Here is a 24,208-nt window from a genome sequence, read left to right as displayed (position 1 = left end):
TCCTCTGCATAACTTCATTCCATACAGTTTCTCTTCTCCTTCCTTCGTTCTTTTTTTGCAATCCTCAACTATCTACTTTTGTGCAATGCTGACACACACACACTTAATGTGTTAAAACATTAAAGTCCATGTGAAGTGCCTTGAAACGCGTCGCATTATTCGATGTGTCGATGCCATTTCCATTGAAACAGGAAGTCAGTGCGGGACATACTGGCTGGCTCCTCCCCCTTTTTAAATAATCAATAGCGTTTAGCCTACGTCACAGCCAGGAGACTTACGACTGTTGGGTGCGGTACACTTCAGATTCTTGAGAACATTTGATTAGACAGAAAATCTGACGCGAAGCTGAAGTGCAGAATGATGTCATCAAAATTGTTGATCCGTATTGGTGGATCCGTAGAGAGACTGTAAAACTTGAACAACGTACAGCTTCAGAATGCGAATTCTGCCGTGGTTTTTGGAGCACACTAGCTTATAGATATCGTTATGGCTAACATATTCGTATCAGAAGTCACAAAGCGTCCGTTTTGATTTCACAGGGACTTTAACCTGAAGTGACGTGTAATGTTTGTAGGTGCCATAATTTAATCCACACGGTTCTCAACAGAGAGCTGGTGCATGGTTATCAGCAGCTCTATCAGCAGTAGAATAATGCATAGCTGTACTGCTTTTCTAGAAGGTAGCTGAAATAATATTTCCAAACCTATTCACTTGATTGTAAGAAATGTTCTGTGCATCACCGATGGCTCTCTGCGCAGGGTACATGGTGCAGAGTGCCTCCTATGATGATGTCCTGAACAACAGATGGTCATCTACTCTCTCATCTGGCACCCATCTAGCTGTGGAGAACCTCAAGCCAAACTCCAGGTGAACTGTATTTCTTACGTAAACACACATGGCGTTGTGCAGGTTTTTAGGGTTTCGTTGGGGTTTTTCCATTAGAGTAAATCCCATGAGTGGAGTTATGTAAAGAGCTAGCACTGGATTCGCCAATGCTTTGGTCAAGTTTCTGAAAGGCATTGTGGTGTAAGAGTTTCATGCAGGTGCGGTCACTATTTGCCTTGTATAACCTTAGCAGATTGCTAAATGAATGTACCTGTGCTGATGTGGTGGAGTCATGCAGCAGGTAGTGTCGTCATAGTGGCATTTTTTAAATCACTTTAAGTCCAAAATTTGGGTTACTTCCTACAGAAACCCCCTCTTTGTAAACACAATGCAAAAAAAAAAAAAAAAAAAAAAAAAAAAAAACATTTCTTGCCATCCATTTTTGTGGATGTTGACTATTTTAACATAAATATGTAACTTCATGAAATACTGACTTAATTTGTGAGGAAAATGTGATCTCAGTGACTTTGGCAGTGGCTTGGTTGTTCCTACCAGATGAGCTAGTTTGAGTATTTTAAAAACTGCTGATCTCCTGGGATTTTCGTGCGTAATAGAAAGGTAAAAAAAAAAAATTAAAATTAAAAAAACATCCAGTGAGCAGCGGTTCTGCATGCTGAAGCACCTTGTTGATGAGAGAGCTTAAAGGAGAATGTCCAAACTGGTCCAAGCAGACAGGAAGTCTCCAATAACTCAAATGGTGAGCAGAAAGGCATCTCAGAATGCATAAGACACTTAAATTATTGGCAGATGGGCTGCAGCAGTAGTAGACCACATCAGATTCCACTCCGGTCAGGTAGACAAGCCTACAGTGTGGACATGCTCTCCTAAACAGTGCAGTTGTAGAGGTTTTATGATTTTATGCCTTGCGCAGCCGCAACCTGATTGGTGGGAAATGCCATGAATGAACAGGTGTACAGGTGTTCCTATTAAAGTGCAACTACACCTTTATTGTAAGTTGTCAGCCAGATGTTTATTTATACCTCACTTTTCTTAAACTCCCAGCACTCTCCGTTACCCATACCTAGCTACACAACCGAGTGGACTATTTAATGCCGCTGGTGTGTTTTGAAGGGAAGTGCGACTGCTGTATGTGATAAACAAAACAACAACAACAACAAAAACCCTCAGAACTACGTCTGGTGTAAATTGACATAAATGACATAATGGCATAACATTTCCTTGAAATAAGTCTGTGTGAAGTATTCAGTGATAAGACAAACTACATAAAAGTACGGGGCAAGAGCTGATGGAGCTGACCTTAGTCACCTGGCCTTAGCAGAGAAGTCAGGAGTCTAAATAGCAGCTAACAGCTAACTGACAAATACATTTAATCAATAAACGAACCTGTAATAAGCACAAACTCTGTATTTTGTTATTGATGTTTTATTCATCTTTTCGTCATATCGAATATCGGCATTATCAAAGTGTCAATTTATTCGGGGAGCTAATTGGCTTGCTAGTATAGCGGCAGGGGCATCTGATACCCAATTAAAAATGCAAAGAAAGTGTACGGGAAAACATTTACAAATGCAGTGTGAACAGAATGTAGGCGCATAGACGTGGCTGAATTATCTGGCGATGAGATGTACAGTATTTGTACAGTCCTTGACAACTTTTTCACAGGCAATTAAAAAATAAAAGCAACTTCACTGCAGCATTATATAAGCAACAGTGACAGCACCTACATCTAAAGTCGTTTGTGGCGCTAGCATTGTCCGCTAACTCTTGGCAGCAGCCTTTAATCGATATATTATTACAGCTTTTAATGTATATATTTTTGCAGAAAGGCTTGAAAACCCCAGGCAGGGGAGACAGACAAGTTCTTAGCTGGTTTCGATCTTACTTGAATGACTGTTACAAATTAGTTCGTATAAACTGAGCCTAAAGTAACACATATAGTGGTTTTAAGTGCCATATTTTCTGTTTATATCCAACATCTTGTACATGCAATTCACAAACATAATATTTTCATACTGATTACAATTATATTTGTCAGTTTGGCAACATTTAGCAGCACAGTTATGCAAAATGTAAGACTGGATAAAAGACATAAAAGCTTGGATTCATAGAAACGTCTTTCTTCAAAAAAAAAAAGACATGCTCGTGTTGCTTATATTTTCTCTATCCAGAATAAAGATGTTGATTTGGCAGTTAAGGCTCTTAGTGTAACTCTAGATGCTGGTTTATCAATTTTATATAACTCTCTCCAATACACTTGTCAACATCTGAGAAACGTAGTTAAAAGAAGTAATATACTAACCCTACATGACACTGAGAAACTAGTGCATGCTTCCATAACATCTAGATTGGACTAGCCACCCTGCTGACTGCAGCCCACGTCCTTACCAGAAAACATATTACCCCAGTCTTATTTAATCTACATCAACGACCTGGTATGTCTGCGTACAGAGTCTGTTGGAGTACAGAATAATGCTCATGACATTTAAAGCTCTGAATGGTGTAGCTCTGGTGTATTTATTCGGAACTCCTGAAACAGTACAGCCCATCCTGAATACTTCACTCAGCTGAGGAAAGCTGGTGATCGTAAGGTGGTGGAAGTTGTTTTATTTACATCACTTACTAATAAAGTGGTTAGCACGTTCGCGTCACACCTCCAGGGTCGGGGGTTCGATTCCCGCCGTGGCCCTGCGTGTGCGGAGTTTGCATGTTCTCCCCGTGCTGCGGGGGTTTCCTCCGGGTACTCCGGTTTCCTCCCCCAGTCCAAAGACACGCGTGGTAGGTTGATCGTCGTGTCCAAAGTGTCCGTAGTGTATGAATGGGTGTGTGAGTGTGTACGTGATTGTGCACCCTGTCCAGTGTGTACCCCGCCTTGTCCCCGATGCTCCCTGGGATAGACTCCAGGTTTCCCCGTGACCCTGAAAAGTATAAAGCGGTATAGAAGATGGATGGACTACAGTGCCTGCCAGTAATATTGGCACCCTTGGTAAATATGAGCAAAGAAGTGAAAAATTGTCTTTTGAGAGCAGAGTATTTTTGTGAATTTTTTCAACAAAACTATACAGACCAATTTTCACAACCTTCTTTGCTCATATTTACCAAGGGTGCCAGTATTAGTGTAGGGCACTGTAAGTCTCATAGATGTATCGTTAATTTATTAGTGATTCACATTATTTAATGTGCCTTAGCATAAATAACTTTTTTTTTTTTAATTATGAAGGTGTCATTTAAACACCAGAATAAAGAGATATTGTGTCTACTTATTCTATTCAGAATAAGTAGACACTGGGCATGTTTCCTTAGTGTTGCTTTCTCAAGTTGTAAGTTGTTTGGAATAGAAATTTTTTTTTATCGTTTTGTCCACTTTATTCGGTAGCCGCACTACCTTTTTTTTTTTTTTTTTTATCTTCCTGCCTATTATGATAACAGTCTATATAACCGTGATGTGATCAACACAGGAACATTTCTACTAGTCTCAAGGTCGGGTGAATAAAACATTCAACGATTGGAATGATTGGTGGACAGCACGACACATTATGAGAGCAGAATTCAAGTTTCTGATGACTCACAGATCTCCTTTATATCAACACTGAGGAAGAGCTGATGTCATCTTATGGCACATCAAACCTATGATTCCAACATCAAACCTCAGTCTAAACACCATCTCATTCCATGCAAATATTTCGCAGTGCCCATTTACCTTTCAATGACCGAGAGTCAACACGGTGATCCACTATAAACTCCTTGCGTGTGTTTAAAGTTCACGCATCATGACAGAGCGAAGCAGTTTAGACGCAAAGAATAGCGAAGAAGAGATTACAGCTCAGTGCTTCGATCGCCATGTCCGACCACGTCTAAAAGCGTGAGATTGATGTCACGTTTATGTTCTTCCACTGCATGGAAGGTCTTCAGGTATAGCGCATGTTGATCATGGATTTCTGTGAGTCATTATTTACATCAGCATAACACCCTAATGTAAAATATGATGCATTCTCAGACCAATAACTATATCTAGATCCTTGCTAAAGCTTACACAGGAGGGAAATTTTGTCTCAACGCCCCCTCTCTCACTACGTCTCTCTCTCTTTATCTGAGACAGCAGTCAGTTCAACTCTAAGTAATTCGAAAGGAACAAGATTACACGTGTGATTCGTTTCAAACGAGCTAAAGAACACTGGCATTTTATGTAGTAGAAAGTGGCTAATATAGAGCATATGTTCCATTTGCTAGGCCTTGGCAGTTCTATTAGAACAGGCTTTACTCTACTCAGACTTACTGATCTGTGACTTGCGTCTCTCTTATGAACACAAATAAAAATGCACCCAGGTTCTGTCAAAACTCTGATTTCTAAGTTGGCCATAGGGGTGTTTTGTAGTCATAGTCGCAGCAGATCGGAAATATGCTTATGGACTGCCTGGACATTTCTCACACATGTGGAGCTACGAGATCTGACCTAACACACATCATGCGCTCCAAGTGTGTGCAACATTCCTTCATATTTAAGCTCTTCGCGCACACAAAAAGCAGGTACTCAAGTCTTAAGTCGATCAGCCGACGGCAGCTGTCTGGTCTGGTGTCTGATATTTTTAAAATGATGCGCATGCACACAGTCATTACAGATGTCAGAATGTAGATAGATCACACGATTGGAATGCAGAATTGAAGAATGTTTTGCTTGAGATTGTGTGGGTGGGTGGGTTAGTAGGGTTATGTTTTCTTAGCCTGTCCTCGGAAAACACTGTGATTGACGAGAGCAACCGCCACCTTCGAAAATAAAGCACACGGAAATGTTGACTCGAGAAAACACAGACTAGTGAAATGTAAATAGCAAAAGAAAAAAAAAAGAAAAACAGATGACGGAGATTTTATAAATCTTTGTAATTTAGTACTCAGATTTCCTATCAAGGGAACGGGGTAGAATACACAGTCACAGACACACACACACACACACACTTCCCCTGGTCCCTCTGTAATTCCCACTTTATTTTGGTCAGAGTTTCCACATAGCTTCTCTAATCTGATCCAGCCATACAGATATTATGTCATTAAATGAGTCTCAAATAAAAAGAGGCGAAGCGTGAAAGTAGTGACCTTCTGAACACACACACACACACACATTCTCTTATTCGCCTTTCACTGTGTGTGTCTTAAACGTCACTGGGTTTTATTTCTTTTATGAAATCTTTTTCTAATCGTTCAAGTAACTTAAAGCAAGACATTTGTCTGTGCAACAACCCCCAACTCTGCTACATCAGTGTTTTCCCTTTTCTTCCTCCTTCTTGCTCCTTTGGTTGGACATTATCCCCTTTAGCCTTACATGACTACCATGAACACACCTTCACACACTCATTCACACCTTAGGGCAATTTAGAGTCACCCATATATGTACTGGCATGATTTTGGGAGGCAGGACGAAACCAAAGAACCTGAAGTAAACCAATTCAAACACAGGGACAATAGGTGAAACACCACACAGACAGTAACCCAAGCTCCGGGTCGAACCTGGGACCCTGGAGCTGTATGGCAATTTACTGTAGTAAAATATTTTTTTCATATAATAATAATTCTATTAAAATGTGTAAATATTCAGGATTAGTTATTAAGAGTGAACTATCAAGCATTAATTCCCAAGTACCCATGGTGTAACATTGCTTTTATTGAGCATGTTGGTTTGTTTCATCTAGGTATTACTTCAGAGTTCAAGCAAAGAACGTGTTTGGTCTAGGGCCGATCAGCGAAACATTAACTTATGTTACAGAATCAGGTCAGTATCCTTTCCGTATTGGGGGCAGCTTCATCTTTATGATTATTTCTTTTCACTGTAACTATTTGGCTAAAGGAAAATATTTTATCTAAATGTCTAAAAACAGAATGTTGTCCTTTTCTACAGATAACCCTCTTCTTATTGAGAGACCTCCAGGTACAAGACATCTATTGCACAGAAACAGCACTCTATGGGTTTATAATACAATGCTATTACAACACAAACATGAAAACCCTGTCATATATATACTCACAACAATTCAAGTCTCTACCACACTCAAGTTTGTTCTTGAACACGATATTCCTGTTTCCCCCAGGTGGCGAGCCTATTTGGATTCCTTTTACCTTTAGGTACAACCATGCCCACAGTTCCTGTAGAGGAAGTCAATTTGTCAAGCGCACCTGGTACAGGAAGTTTGTAGGTGTGGTCCTGTGCAACTCACTGCGCTACAAGATCTTTATGGGAGATGGACTAAAGGGTACTATGGATGATTGTTTTATTTGCACAGTTTTTACATCTCTGCTGCAACAGATTCAATTCACCTTGCATCGATCGTACCTCTAGTCCACATTGCATCTAGTTTAGACCTGCTACCACATTTCATTCGGTTTCATGTCTTTCATACAGTGACTGTACAGTTATACCGGTAAGTGCAACACACTCATGCATTTTGCCTGAAAGACAGACAGTTGTATAAGCAGTGATGGCCTGGATTTGTAATGTAATCGTTCAGTACACAATATACCCTCAACCAATCTGACCATATTAATAAGACTGCCATAAAATACCTTCATAACCCTTCCTCTGACCATTAAAATAACATCTTAGTAATAGAGGGAAACGACATTGATCCCTATGCTCAGAGTGTAGCTAGCTGTTTTCAAAAAGAAATGAGAAAAATGCATGATTGATCCTGATTGGTTAATCCTGTTTCTCGAACTAAGAGACACAATACAGAATAATAAAGATGACTGTTGACCTTTATGAATATGAGTACAGCACAATTCCTGCACAAAGCATGTTATTTCACACAAATACCGTATAATCAGCTGTGCTGTATATGTGTTAGCACTTTCAGAACCTGGATTATTAATCAATAGACTAGATAATATGTCAACCAAAAAAAAAAAAAAAAACATCTTAGTTTATGGCCCTTCACAAAAGGCTGATGTGGCCAGACAGATTGGACACCCCTGGACTGTTCCAATCTGTACCTTTCATATATTCATAATCTTGATCAAATTCCCATGTCTCCATCCATCCATGTATGTTCTATATGCTCTATTCATCCCCACATGTTCTATACCACTTATCCTTTTCTTCAGGGAGCATGGGGCGCCAATCCATCGCAGGGCACACAATCACATACACACACCCATTCATACACTACGGACACTTTGGACACGCCAATCAGCCTACCATGCATGTGTTTGGACTGGGGGAGGAAACCGGAGTAACCGGAGGAAACCCCCGCAGCACGGGGAGAACATGCAAACTCCACACACACAGGGCCACGGTGGGAATCGAACCCCCGACCCCCGAGGTATGAGGCGAACGTGCTAACCGCTAAGCTAATACTTGTTTTCTTGCCTACATCAGAAACTTTCTACAGTATTGCTGATTCTTATGGCAACGGAGAAGACCACTGTCAGTTTGTAGACTCACATTTGGATGGAAGGACAGGATCACAAACCCTTTCCCTCTACCTACCCCAAGCTCAAGGTACAAATCCAGGCAAACTCTCAAAATTCACTGCTTTTCATTCAGTGTTTATTTCCCATCATGAAAATAAAACCATGTTACCTTTTCTGTATTTCAGGTTACTATCGCTCGTATAGACAAGAGCCTGTAAATTTCGGGCCCATAGGCAGGCGTACGCCTCATCAGTTTGTGGGCTGGTATGAGTGTGGGGTCCCAATCCCTGGGAAATGGTAACAGAGGACATTCTGAATGCCAGCTATCACTGGCAGCTCCATTTCATCCTACTACAACCTCTCTGTTTGCCAAGTCCATAAATGAACTTTTGCCAACCGCAGCAAGTACAGCCTAAACCAACATACGGTTTCTGTCAGAGAGGATATAATACTTAAAATAACATTTTCTCTATAACTGTTTCAATATAAAGCACTTTTTTTTTTTAAAAGCAGTCTGTATATGAGGAAATACAAGCATGTGTGCTCAAATTATTAACAACATTATCAGGAACATTGTATCCTGAATAATTGCCAGTGACTTTAATGGCTTTGACGGCTTCTTATTACTGCTGGTAATATTAAGTAGTTTGATACAAACCAAAAGCCTTACAATTTTTTATACAACAATGATGTAACAAATTGTCCGTGATTATTTCTTTTGTGATTTTTAATAACTTTGCTATTTGTTTTGTATTCATGTCTTCTATCCTCTTAGCTTGAATGGCAGTTGGCTTGGAAATATTGCCCATATTAGGGCAGATAAAAAGGTAATTTTATTTGCTCAGGAAAGGTCAAATACTGAATAAAGTTACTATGTACATCACTAAAGTTTTATGTTACACAGACAAAATAATGTTAGCATTTTAATATGCGAGGAAAATATTACTTTAAATGAGGGGCGATTTCACTGAGCGGACCAAATGATCTATCGGACCCCTGATACTATTCTACGTCTGCGTGCTCCTGATCACCTAGCATCTGACAATTGCCAGTCGTACTGGCGTGTGTCTTTCGGCTCATCGCGTGAAAAGAATTAGCAAGCGGTTTGAACGGGTGAGAGAAAAGTAAGTAAGTTGGTCATTGTCACATTGATGCTCCGGCAATACTGGACACTGTATAGTATAATTATAACATTGTCATGATCGTTAACAACACTTTGTTTAACTAACAATGCGAGTCACTGATTTCCCTTGTCCACCCATATTGTAAGAAGAATCGTATATGGTTAATTAATTTGAGATCAGAATCCATTGATATTTAGCAGTCATCTCAAATGGATTTCAGATTTTCGACGGACAACATTTCTACCACATCCAGAAACAACAATTTACTATCTTTACTGCCGTGCACTTGTGTAGTTTTGGAGCTGAACTGTATGCTCTTCATACTACTGTCTGGAAACTATTATTATCTCAAGGACCGGCAGTTCTTTATTGCAAAAGTCAAACACGTTTGTGTTTTACTTGGCATTTAGGAAAAATGTATCCGGCAGTTCATACAAAGGGGAAATCCGAGGTTAACTAGCTCAATTATATCTCTTTTGGACAGCTATATTTTTTTTTTTCCATTGATTTTAGTGACAGTAATTGTTTCGTTTAAAGGATGGACCATAGCAAACCGGAGCATATTTTGCATTAATTTCAACTCCAGAATAAAGACATGCTCCAGAGGTAGTCTGTTTTTTATCCCGCTTTGTTTAAACTGGTTGTCTGGGACCATATTGCCATTATCAAGCACAGCATGGTTTGGAATAGTTAACGACATGGGTTACATAATAACGCATGTGCTGTTTGTCACTACCAATCAATCCATGGAAATGAAAAAATACTGGAGATCACATCAACATCCAGTTATAAGTAAAACATCACTGTTCAATACTGAGTGTTGAAGTGTACGGTACAGCAACCTTTGCCTATGGTTGAGTCTACAAAATATCAATATTTAAATGAAAAAAAAAATAATTTTAGTGGTTAAAATGTAATAAAATTACGATTAAGGAATCCAAACAATGTTTCCTAATGCGATTCATTTTAAAATAGAATTCTGAAGAACTAGGATTAAACCATAATGATAAATAGGATCAAACCTGCTAATATCAGCCATACAATATCTCAAATGATCTCAGTTCAGAGGATAAAACTTTGGAAATAGCTTTGCAGCCATCCTGCGTATGGTCATGTCTCTTGTGGAAAAAACAAACACTATATACGTTCTGTGTGACGGAAAATTCTAATGTTTGTTCACGAGTTTTGTTGATCGGATGATGAGATGCACAGAGGAAGCTGGTGAATCAGTGAAAAGACTAGTTTCTATCGATTTCCTCAACAAAAATCAGTTTGTTTAGGTTTTTTGAACTTGCATGAAGTTTACAAACACTGATTATTATTATATATATATATATATATATATATATGTCACTTCAGCCCCCACGATCATCTAGACTGTAATTACCCTGTAATATCCACCTATTACTACAACTGAACTTGATTCATTTCAATCGTCTCTTTAATATGGGCGGCTGTGGATCAGGTGGTAGAGCGGGTCGTCCTCTAATCGAAGGGTCGGCGGTTAGATTCCCGGCCCACGTGACTCCACATGCCGAAGTGTCCTTGGGCGAGACACTGAACCTAAAGTTGTTCCCGATGGCGAGTTAGCGCCTTGCATGGCAGCTCTGCTACCCTTGGTGTGAGTGTGTGTGTGTGTGTGTGTGTGAATGGGTGAATGAGACACAGTGTAAAGCGCTCTATAAGTGCGCTATTTACCATTAATATGTCAACCCCTTGCATACTCTCTAGCACAGTTGCTAATGATTTATCTGCATTAAACTTATCCTCTGTATATTTACCAACTCAAGAATTCTTGGCAAGTCTCATGAAAATCAACTAAAAATAATGTGTGAAGTGAATAGCACGTGTAATGACTAATATTCTGAGATTAAACATATGATAATGATAATGCTGCGTAGTTTTCTTTCAAAGAAATATTTTTGAACATTACAACTACCAACCAGGGAGGGTGAAGGCAAGAGCATACTTCTTCCAAGACGCATGATGCAACCACATTGTTTTCAAATTGCTGCTTGTGCTATGTGACAGGGCAGCATATCGCACTCAGAGGACAGTGCTGCCCTCTTCTGCATACATGATCACACAGATGCCCATGATTGGTTAGTGCCACTCTATTCAACAGGGGAGAGACTACTGCCTATGAGCATGGCACCTTTTGCTCTTGTGGACTCCCGACCACTAATGACTACTAATGATGGCATCATCAGGATTCAAATTTGTGACGATAGCATGAGCGCTTTTCTGTTGCACCACCAGGGAATTTGGAGACACTTGCAGAAGAATCTTGGTCCACTCTTCCATGCACTTTTGGATTTGGTATGTGGACTTCAATTCAGACCCTAGGTTTAAATCCACAGAAAGAAGACATAGTCAATGTAAACCACTGATTTTGTGTCCCTAAAGCCATTTCTGTGTTGATTTGGATGTATATCATAATCTTGTTGAAGAATCCATCTATAGCCAAGTCTTAACCTTAAGTCTGAGGGATAAAATATCATGGTACTTAGTAAAATTCCTCATGCCATCAATCTTCACAAGGACCCCTAGACCACTAACCACAATACAGCCAAAAAGCTTCAATAATCCATTGTAACATATCAATCAGGTTATGTCCAATAACGGATCGGATCGTAGAATAAACAGCGCAAAGGAGCTTGTTTACCAGGATTTGAAACTTGATTTATTCATTGTAGCCCAGGTTTTGATTAACAGTACACTCGACTGTATTTTATAGCCATTACCTTCCTGGCAGCCCTTTTTTTCTCATAGTGATGAATGACAAAGGCATTTATATGTGTGTGCAAATTCATATTTAAGTAAAGACAACAGCAGAGTTCCTGGAGACTGAGAAGAATATGTTCTAACAAAAGCAATGTGTTTGTATTTATTTTCAATATTATTTAATGGCATCAATCATTCGAGAGAAAATACTACTCATTAAAAGTAGTACTTATTAAAGTAGTACTTAGAATCTTTTTCATTAGAGGAAAACGAAATAATTTCTCCAATTGCTTGTGTGTGTGTGTAAAGTCTGAATTATATTCTGGGTAATGTTTATTTTATGCAGTAATTTTGTCCACTTTCTAGAGTGGAGGCAGTGATTCTGGAGTTTAATGTATCATCCATGTGTCTACCTTTTACTTTACAAAGTCTTGCTCCTGCATTTTTTTTTCTGAGGTAGTTCGAGGCCTTTTTTATGCGCCTACACTGATTTAATCTTGCCTGGTTGCTGTGTGTTTATTTGCCGATTAAGGGTCAAATTAAACACTTCAGATAAAGGACACACTACGTTTCTCTGGGAAACTGGGGGCAAGGATTTATTCACTAGGTCCATTTTCTGTTCCAACATACTGCATAGCCGAGTCACCTACAATTCTTCCAGGTAAAAGCAAACAGCTGGGGTACTCATTGCTTCTTTATATCACCAAAGTGTCAAGCATGTTACATTCATTTTATTTATATATATTTATATATAAAACTACATTACATAATCACCTTGTCATTGGTCGCATAATGGTATATATTAAGTTATTGAATATAATTATTTGTAATTACGAGTGCAGTCCGGCCTTGTAAACTCAAGCAGGATCCTAACCGTTTTCCACATGCTACTTAACTATGTCTTTTAAAAGTAGGTCATGCACCATGCCTGGAAAATCTTTCCATTCATTTTCATTTTGAGAGGATTAAATCATAGAAAGAAAATTTCAGGTCAACAGTGAGCGAGGCAAAGCAGAGAAAGAACAAAGAGATAGACGAAGAGAGTCTGCTTTTTGTTTTTCTCAGAAGGAAATGCCAATTGTTTCCAGGCATTTGTTTGTTTGTTTGTTTGTTTGACATTTATTTTACTTGCATAATATAATTAAACCATTTGTGCTCCCTGACATCTGTGTGCATATTTGCTATTTAACTCTGCATAACATTAAACTAACCACACTGGACCTCTGTGGATAAGAATGAAGACCTTTGGTCTAGGTTCATTTCTAAGTATAAAAACTAGCTTTTAAAAGTATAGATCGTGCCAGCTGAAGGTGAATTATGTTTCTGTATCCGTGATTTTCTGTGGCACTTGGAAATGAATGCACAGTGAAATGCAGTGGAGCATGGCGTGTTACGCACTATGTATACAATTGCTTCAAAACAATGCTTCTAAACTCTAAACATGTATAATGTATGTCTCTAAATGTCTAACGCTGACTAATGCTGTCTTTAAAGACATTTTAATGATTGAACTGGCACTGAAGAATACTATGGAATTTTAATTCGATACATTACGTATAACACATTTCCCTTTTATATATATACGTAAGATGTACTGTAACTTCACCACATACAGAAATGATATACAAAACGGTATCCCTTCCCTGCCATTCTCTCCGACAACGAAAAGGACACACATATTCAAACTGGTGATCTAGGATCTGGGATCTAACCTAATTAGTTGCATAGTTAGCTAGATACATAGCTAGATAGATCCTACCCTAATGGACCTCTATTAGCACTTGTTGCATAACAACTCTACTGAGTTAAAAGGAGCAGTTTATGCGCTGCCCCATGACCGCACGAGATCTAGAAATTTTTTTCCGAAGACAAGAAAATAAAAACAATTGCTTCTCCAAAAATGTGTTCAAAATGGCAGTCCCTCAAAGAAACTGAGAGAAAAGTTGCAGTCCAAGAGTAAAAAATAATGCAAACAAGTTTGACTGGCCAAAAGGAAATACCTCAACTTTTCAGCTAGTATTATGAGATACGCTACCATTAAGTCCAACATATAACAGCGCATAAATAAGTAAATTATAGCTATGAACAACAACGTTCTGTGAGAAAATGTAAATCGTTGATTCGGTAACATTTTATACCACGACGCTATTGCACCAATCGAATCTATTTTAATAGGGTAACTTTTGTTATTTTCGCCCATCATAGATACAAAGGAACAATAATCACTTCTTAGCCTTATTTAGATCATTAATCAATGCCACTGAGTACCTGCTTTCTGTACGCTGCTTTTGGCATCCGCACCCTCACCAGCAGCCGATCTGTTAAGCTCATTTATTTATTGCGTATTTTATTGTTATTAGCTACATCTGAGATCATTGCTTTTTTTCCCCTTCCTAGCAGATTCTTTGCACATTTCAGCAGTATTGCCTAGTTTACATGCATCCACAAGTACAAGAAACTGATGGGCAGGAGGGAACTAATTAGTAGGGTCTCATGATAAATATATAGCTACCCAGGAATGGGGCTGCGTGACACTTGATGATGATCAAACAGGACCAAAATTGTGGGCCAAGCAATGGGGCAGACGATGTCATTTTCAAACCTGACCATAAGACATTGTATTCAAAGTTGATTCATTCATTTCTCTTCTACAATCTCTATTGATCATGGGGTTCAAACCTCATGTGTTTTATATCTATTTTCAAATGCTTATTTCATACCGAAAAAGCATGTGACGCCGTTTCTTTCTTGAAAAACAAAAATGATGTACAAATCTTTCCTATTGTTTATGCTTGTAATTATTTCCCATCCGGATATTTCTTTCCAGGACAAAGGCGACTTTCAAAACCACTTGTCCAACTCACTCACAGCCGGTTACGCAACATAAAAAGTTCATCATTCCAGTAACCTGCACAGAGTGAGCTCTCTTTCAAAGAACAGATATGTTTTTCGAAGCTGTCGGAAAGTGCACGGATACACAAAGAGTCAAAAAAGCACAACAGATTCGTTTAGATGGATATTCATAACGTGGAGGCAGTGTGTCTGTGTTCACACAGCGATACTGATATTATGTGCCGTGTTACATAATCGGCCAACCGCCCCCTCCCTAACACAGCTGCCAGACACATGGATATGAGGACTGCGCTACAGTCAGCAGACAGATGGCTATTTATTACTGTGTGCTTAGGTGGGACACACAGAAAACATCTGCACAACCTTCCCCTGAGACCCAAGCCTGCTCTGTGCTCCAATTAGTGCTATTTCCAAATTGATCTAATCAGCTTATAACCCTATCAAATAAATGATCAACAAATAATAAGTATCAAATAAACACATTCATGTTTACTTTGCTCAGTTGTTTAAGGCGTTTATGGAGGTTTTAAAAGGCTGTGTTATCTCTCATGAACTAAAGAATAGTGTTGTATATCCTCCGATTCATCACAACCTCACTTAGAAGTACATCAAAACCTTAAATCGTTCATTCATTTTCAGGGTCACTGCTTTATCCTGGTCAGGGTTGCTTTGGATTCGGCACTGGGCATGAGGCAGGAGACATCCCTTTATGGGATGCCAGTCCATTCCAGGGAACCATGTACACACATATTCACACACTTGTTCAGACTTAGGGGCAATTTAGAGCCACCGATCCACCTACTAGCATGATTGGAAGTGATAGGAAACCGGCGAACCCAGAAGAAACCCATATGGACATGGGAAGAAGATGCAATACAGTGCACAGACAGTAACTTGCTGCACCACCAAGCTTCCATAAAACCTTTATATTAAAAGAACGTTTGAACTACACAAGTGAGACACCGTTTGAACTATAACACGCGTTATTTGAAGTCTCATTGCTAAAGGAATTTTTATTCTAAACTGTTCAATTATTACGTTTTTGTCAACGCCTTGTGCTGAGCATCGCATGCTGTGGCTCTCCGCTCGAGAGCGCCTCATTCCATGTTGTCATGTTTGTTTATTTTGCCATGTGCATTTTGTTTTCGTTCATCTCTCTTCTCAGCCCACGTCTTGTCGTTGGTTGTCTCCATAGCGTGTCGTGATTACGTTCACCTGTTTTCAGCTTTCCCCTTGCTTGGTCTCTTTATTTTAGCCCGCATGTTTCTTTGCGTAGGTCGAAGTATATGCTCAGTGTCCTATACCTGCCTTTGATATTCTGCTCTAGTCTTCATGGTCATGAGTACATTTCTGCTTATTTGCTTTATGTCTTTTGCCCAGTTCATTCTGTTTGCACATTGCCTGACTAATGCCTCTATTCTGACTCACATTTTCCATTAATTTGCCCGTTTAGAAATAAAGACACTTAACCTGCGACTGTCACCGTCCCTGAAGCCTGATAACCGTCATCTTTTCAGGGCAGTGTTTAGGGGCGGGTTCATTGAAATTTGAGCTATATTGAAGGTTCACCTCATCATTAAAAAAAAACAAAAAACATTTAAAACGGCAAACATATATATGTCGACAATACCATACATCTTGTACGTACAAATTATTTACGTGTCATGCTTTATATAGTGAAAAACACTGGTGGATATACAGTATTTACTACTACACGGGGTTAAGAGAACGAAAAGAATGCAGTGCCAACATGAAGAGTCTAATGTCTGACTAATTTCACCCCCGCACTTTTCAGTTTACTCTCTTCTATATGTATGTCTACTATGGTGGTGCTGTGTATGAAGAAATCCAGGCACAAGACCTGCAACACGAGACACAGGGACCAGCGGGGCACAATCGCTCCTTTATGGCCTCATAAAACGGATATGGATGACTTCTGCTCTGGCTTTGCTTCCATACCGCACCTTCTTTTCTACCAAGCCATTATCTTGGGATGGAAAAATAAAGACTTTAGTGTGAAGCTTCTCGCTAAAGAACAATCATTTATGAATTGCAGCACAAAGGACAACGAACGAAGAGCTGTAAAAATAAGAACAGTTGCTGTTTTTATTGAGAATTCCCTATTGGGAAACACACACAAGAAATCATGATTGAATTCATTTTCCTCTCCTCAATTATCTTCATTTCACCTTTTCCTATTATTTAGCTTTGATCATGTGATCTGAGGCTTGTTTTTAACTCTCTTTGACAACCGCAATAAATCATTAGCAAGTAATGATAGTCTTTCTGTAATAAGGGCCAGCTATGCTCCAGTAGGCTTAACTGTGAAGTAACTGTCCTTAATAACCCCAACACAAACGCAGACCTCTTACACGGTGTATATTTCCCTGCAATAGATAAAGCATTCAAAAGTCTGTCTGGATATGAATGCAGATTATATAATGCGAATAATTTAGGAACTACTCATGTACATGTTATGTTACCATCCATTTCTTTTGGAATCTCGATGACGGCATCTTCTTTGTTCACATCAGAGGTTGGAAAACGATCAAATAAACCAATATCTTGAAATTGATGTAATTACTTTTAGAAGCTTCTGATGGGCCAGTGGTATAATTAGGAGTTAATTGGGAGTGCACATGTGGCTGTATTTAAGGGCCTACCTTTATAGACAGTTCTAGTCCACTCACCAGCCACTTTATTAGGCACACCTGTAAACCTGCACATTCAATGGTCATGCAATTATCCAATCAACCAATCATGTTTCAACGGTGTCACACGGGCTACGACAGCAGACTACATTCAGGGTTCCACTCAGGGTTCTACTCTGAGGGCACAGGCTCACTGAAACTGTACAATTTCAGATTGGAAAGACATCATGAGATAGGATACTTGACAATGAACAGTGTGCTGTGTGTTTTTGTAGTGAACCGGTGAATGGGAACAGATGTGTGTGTGCGTCATTAGAAGTCCAGGAAGTGAGAAGGAGGTCATGGATCAGGTGATCCATGTCTTGTAGGTTTGTCAATTTGAGGAGGATAGTAGGAAATGGTGTTCTTGTTTACAGACAGCTGCTATGACAGCAGATTTTCTTCAGTGCTCGATCCTTTCATCCAATGAATTTAACTGAGATTTACTATTCAAAGGACACATTTGAATATATATATATATTTTTTAATAGATTTGAATCATTTTAAATTCTCATTATCTTTTGGTAGAGAATTCCTCACACTCATAACGACATGGTTTTTCTGTTAGTTTCACTGTATGGATTCATTCAGGATTGTTACTTAATAATAGCCCTTAGGATGAATAACTGAATAATAAACTCAGACACTAATGGTTGATGTCATATAATGGTCAACAAAGATGATGTCTGCTGTGGACGTGTAAGAATTTTTATCAGTCAGTTGTAAGCCTTGAACTTGAGTCTTAATGCCTCCCAATGTGACTGGAGTTCTGTAATAACTGCTCATTACCTCAGTCAGAGCAACTTTCCTCAAGGAAATTGGAAATGATTATGTCATCACAGTGTGTTGCTGTGAAATCATGAGTGACATAGTAGCAACACGGCCATATCCTGTATGCCTGTAGACCTGTAGCAGACGTTACAGAGACATAAAAGCCCTAAAATCATCTCCTTCAACACCATTGCTTGAATGGAATTGAATTAATTGACTACAGTTAAGTCAGAAATTGCAAGCCCAATTCCGAAAAAGTTGGGACAGTATGAAAAATGCAAAAAAAAAAAACAACAACAACCATTTGAAAATTCAATTCACCCTGTATTATATTGAAAACACGTTATTAACTTTGTGAATTTCATTTCTTTTTGAAAATTTCAAATCTGATAACTGCAACACACTGCAAAAAAGTTGGGTCAGTCGACTGTTTACCGCTGTGTAACATCACCTCTTCTTTTAATAACACTTATTAAGCGTTCGGGCGCTGAGTGAAGACACCAGTTGGTTAAGTTCAACAAGCGGAATTTTCCCCCGTTCATCCATTATGCGTTTCTCACATTCTCAATCAGAGACAGGTCAGGACTGCAGGTAGGTCATGCTAGCACCCACACTCTCTGCTTACCCATGCCATGGGCACTGAAACACTGCCACACCATGACAGACTCTGGCTTTTGGACCTGACGCTTATAACAGCTTGGATGGTCCTTTTCCATTTTGGCTCTTTTTCTCCTTTTTCCTCTCTATCTTAAGTTGTGCATGTGTTATTCCCCTAAGCTGAACTAATTATTTGCCACAATTTGACATAAAAGACACCATAGCGAGTATATACTTGTTTTCTGGTTTTATTCAACACAGTCTATTTAAATAATGAAGTTAAATTATATAGAACCCCTTTACAGAACCCCTGTATTATTCTATGAGGTTTAAACTATGATGAAATAACTATTATAGGAAATATTGTTTCTCTGCATAATAAAAAGCATCAAGCACCCACTAATGTTTTCAGCTTATATACACAGTTGAAGATAATTTGACTGGTTTTGATCGTCCCAAGTTCTCGTTCTAATAATCTGATGACAAGCAGCTGTAAAACACAGATGTCTGTTCTTTGTAAGGAGAAATGGAAAAACTCATAGGCTGCCCTCTTTTTGCCTTGCTGTTTGTCAGAGTAATAAAACACAGGAGTGGCCAACAAAGTGCCTGCCCATGGCTTAAATGCATTGCAGGTGGAATATTAGCATTACTGCCCAGTAATTCACATGAGCCCCACAGTTACCATTCACTCCTTCTTCTGAGTCTCACGCCGCCACCACACAGACAGTCTGAATCCTGTTCCATTTCCTTCATGTAATGTAAACTAATTTCACAAACGCTTGACAATCAATCAACCTTTTGGCGTTTTGAGGTGTTAGTGGATAGATACCTAAACATTCAAAGACGGGAGTATAATTGTGTCATAGTGTTCTTCCAGGCGTTTAGTTACAAGCACGCTTAACATTAATATGTCACTTTCCACAGTTTCCGATCACACAATGTCCATCACCATGCTTGTCTACCGAATATAAAATTGAACCTGTATGCAGCTTGGCCAGGAACAGATTATCTTGTTCTACTCTAATATGTAAAATCAGGCTTTAGATTAGCGTATATATATTCGCTGTACATTCACCGTATGTGTAATCTTTGATTGGAGACAGGGCACATGTGGGCATAGGCTGCAAAAGCTTTATTGGGGCAATCTGAAAAGCAAAGCCAGATTTCAGTGCAGGAAACCCACAAGGAACTCAGAACTCTAAACTATACTAGGAATTGAAAATAATTGACAAAAGGACAAGACTTTGCAAAGACATGGGGAAAGACAGAGGGTATGATAATTTAAACTACTCGCGGGAAACAGGTGAACACAGTCAGGGAAAAAGTGAAAGTGAAACTAGCTGTATACATGCTGCAACAGAAGAATAAACCAAAAAACCTTTTAGGATTCTAAGAGTGTTTGACTCACTCTTGTTTTCTGAATTGGGACGCCGACTATGTGCCAGGCATCCTCACCCAACATCAGTGCCTGACCTCACAAGTGCTCTTGTGGCTGAATGGACAAATTCCCACAGAGGTGCTCCAAAATATACTGGAAAGCCTTCCCAGAAGAGTGGAGGTTAACAGCAAAGGGGGAACTATGATACATACATTTTGCCACATAGTGTACAGTATATACGAGACTACTTATATATAATGTATAGTATATGTGTTATGTGGAGTTTACATATAAGTTTGTCAGTTTGTCTAAACCACATTGTACTGATTAAGGGCCTTTATTATATATGCTGCTTCATCTTAGGGTTAGGGTTATTTTGTTTTGTGTTGAGTTAGTTTATAGTTCAATTGATTTGGATGTAAAATAGAAAATAAAAGTGGTACTTGACTTGTATGTATTGTTTTGATCATGTATACCATGTGCTGTGGCATAGAGCCAAAACAAGACAATTGCTTATATACAGTGGTGTATGTATAGCCATGTCTGCCATAACAAATCTACACAGACGTTAAGAGATAAAATATAAAACTTATAGTGTGAAAACAGCTAAACAGAATTACTGTACCTTTGGCTTTCCTGTAGCATGCTATATGTTAATATTCCACAAGATTTCTGCACAAATAGACTGAGCTGCAAGCCATTACGGTACTCTGTGGTTGCTGCTGAATGGTGTCGATCAAATTAGACACTTATAGATGATTTAATCTACAGTACAAAAGCATGTCTGGTAAGAATTCATTGGTCAGCAGTGAATCACCACAATTCTGCATCAAATCTGCTTTAGCAGGCTATGTGCTCGTGGGGCCACTTCCCAAATCCGCCCGGGGTCACAAGTACATACTTGTCATCCTGGACTATGCCACCCGATACCCCGAGGCGGTACCCCTCCGCAAAGCCACCTCCCGCAATATTGCAAAAGAGCTGCTGCTCCTCTTCAGCCGGGTGGGGATACCCAGGACATCCTGACCGACCAAGGTACGCTCTTGGTCTCTAAGCTAATGTCTGATCTGTCTTGGCTGTTGCAGGTAAAACACCTGAAGGTGTCCGTCTACCACCCCCAGACTGACGGGCTCATCGAGCGGTTTAATCAGACCCTAAAGCAGATGTCACGGAGGTTGGTGAATGAAGAAGAGAGGAATTGGGACCTCCTCCTGCCCTACCTCCTCTTCGCTGTCCGGAAGTGCCCCCAGGCCTCCACGGGCTTTACCCCTTTCGAGCTCCTCTTTGGGCGGCAGCCTCGAGGTATCCTGGATATGGCCCGGGAGGCCTGGGAGGAGCAGCCCTCCCCATTTCGCTCAGTCATTGAATCCGTACCGGAAATGCAGGAGAGGATCGACCGAGTAGCCCTGATAGTCCAGGAGCACCTAAGAGCCGCCCAAGAGCAGCAGAAGCGAGTGTACGACCGCCCAGCACAACCCTGGGAGTTTCAACCTGGCGATCAAGTGCTCCTCCTGGTACTGAACAGTGGCTGTAAGTTCCTGGCCCGGTGGCAAGGGCCATACACTGTCCTCGAGAAGTAGGACATACCATAGGGTACCTAGTACAACCCATTAAGTGGCAGTGGAGGCTTGGCGGTTAAGTCTCTGGGTTACTGATCAGAAGGTCGGGGGTTCAGGCCCCAGCACTGCGAAGCTGCCACTGTTGGACCCTTGAGCAAGGCCCTTAACCCTCTCTGCTCCAGGGGGTGCTGTATCATGGCTGACCCTGCGCTCTGACCCCAACTTCCTGACATGCTAGTGTATGTGGAGAAAAGAATTTCACTGTGCTGTAATGTATATGTGATCAATTAAGACTCATTATCATTAAGTGTGTTCTGTCCACAGGTTTTCTATAGTCATAAAAGTTTTAACCCCGGAAACTCTGGACTGATTGATTAGTGGCTCTAGACTTACATTCCTCACTCTCAAAACTGCACAACTTACATATTATCACTGTACAATTTCACTGTAGTCACTGAAAAAATCATCATATTTACTGAAAACATTTTAGATACTGCAAAGTGCACTTTACTTCTTTCTTTTTTTAACAACTGTGGGAAAGTCATTGAGGAGCAACTGACAAAAAAATAGGATCGGATAACAGTGCGTCTTTTTCAATCTTGCATCATCTAATGAAGAAACCATTCCGCTCACTAGAAACATGACACTCATGATATTCCTGTTCAGAGGACAGCAGAGAAAAACAGACACTAAAATAGACAAGAGAAAAGAGAGAAAACATCTGGACAGACGGTTACGTAGCAGAGACATTAGTCTTATCTGCATGCTTGCAGACTCATCACACACCATGAATTATATTTTAATGTTTTCCACCGGGATTGGGGCAAGTTCACGGAGACAGACGGACCATGACAAAACACAACAAGGAGAAAGATGGAGGAAAAGGGTGATGATAAGAAGAGTGTTAGAGAAAAGGACAGACAGACAGATATTTTGAGGAATGCTGGACCTCACATATTCTTCCCTCAGAAGTTAAAGACTGCTGGAGTTGACTCGTGCCTGGTAATCTGATGGCAGTGGGAGAAAACAGTAGCAGTAACTGAATTATACTTTACATATATAAACAGAAAAGTGTATGGTTTAAAAATAGTCGTTCCACAGAGTTTAAATGAAACGGTCACATATTCTTTTGGTGTGATTTAAACTTTTAGGAACACATCTAGACAATATAATACCCAACATAGACATTGGAAGCCCAGTGCTCATTCTCTGTCTTGGCTACGGTTGGAAGTTATTAAATTTGAAAAATTCCTTTCAGAAATACATCTTGAAAACTCATTAAGTGTCAGGAACATCATAGGGTACATGGAAAAAGATAAAAGTGTCACACATTCATTTCATTTCCTGGCAGACGGGTTTCAAAAGTAACAGACGACATAATGACGATTATCCGCACGTTAAAAAAACATCCTGAACCAAGGTGTCGGAACAAAGTGTGATTGAGAAAAGAAAAATAAGAAACATTTTGTAATGGTTATTTTTGATATTCCACTCCAGTGTCCTGGCTTTTGAGTCATAAGAGCATCTGTTTCTGTCTAACATTCTGCTGATGGAAAATCCCCTGGCAATAAAGAAGAATCCCTATCACACACATGCACACACTAACACACAAACAGACGAACACACAAAGTTACAGCATGCAGGAACCACGAACGTGATCATAAATCATCCCAAGCCAAACCGTAACCCCGACGTTCTCAGGTAAAGAAACGAGCTTGCACGGATTAGCCGTGACACTTACTGACAGTTCTCATGAGTGAACGGACTGCTGCACAGATTAACAAATCTGTCATGAAATCAGGCGAGGCGAAGGTTTTAAATGGGAGAACCATTATGACACCTGACTTCCTGGCCCAGATTTGAGGCTATGACTAATACTGACCTGGACAACAACAACTAAGCTCAACCAGACTTACTCAATCGCACATGATACTCTCGATTATTAATTGGTGCCCCTTCAACAAACAAAGTTTGGGTTAGGGAAAAAGCAAAGGCAGGGTTAGAGCAAATTATGATAAAGTATCTTTGACTCAATACATGTTTGAGTCCAGTACTGCATGGTTTCAATTTCACTGTCTGTTTCCCTCTCAACACTGCATTAATGTGTGACTCTTTTCCTGGCTCATGGTTAATAAAATGTTCTCATCCCCTTAAGTTAAACTGGAACTCCTTAAAGTAAATGAGTGAGAGAGAGAGAGAGAGAGAGAGAGAGAGAGAGAGAGAGAGAGAGAGAGAGAGACTTATTAAGGTAAAAGTTAAATGTAGTTGGGA

General features: G+C 39.7%; 1 protein-coding gene across 2 annotated transcripts in view; it reads left to right on the top strand.

Annotated features, from left to right (window-relative positions):
* The window catches only part of fndc1 (fibronectin type III domain containing 1), a 40,604-nt gene extending 27,352 nt beyond the window's left edge, over window positions 1-13,252 (top strand). For both annotated transcript variants that reach the window (XM_017456553.3, XM_017456552.3), the window contains 6 exons: window positions 759-867; window positions 6,528-6,607; window positions 6,734-6,763; window positions 6,924-7,085; window positions 8,207-8,329; window positions 8,427-13,252. In XM_017456553.3, the coding sequence (XP_017312042.1) occupies window positions 759-867; window positions 6,528-6,607; window positions 6,734-6,763; window positions 6,924-7,085; window positions 8,207-8,329; window positions 8,427-8,542 (620 nt within the window). In that variant the 3' untranslated portion in view covers window positions 8,543-13,252. The remainder of the gene's footprint in view (window positions 1-758; window positions 868-6,527; window positions 6,608-6,733; window positions 6,764-6,923; window positions 7,086-8,206; window positions 8,330-8,426) is intronic.
* The last annotated feature ends 10,956 nt before the right edge of the window (window positions 13,253-24,208 follow it).

This window comes from Ictalurus punctatus, chromosome 25, assembly GCF_001660625.3.
Source record: "Ictalurus punctatus breed USDA103 chromosome 25, Coco_2.0, whole genome shotgun sequence".
NCBI lineage: Eukaryota > Metazoa > Chordata > Actinopteri > Siluriformes > Ictaluridae > Ictalurus > Ictalurus punctatus.
The sequence above is the reverse complement of the archived record's forward strand: the minus strand, read 5'-3'. Positions and strand labels throughout refer to the sequence as shown.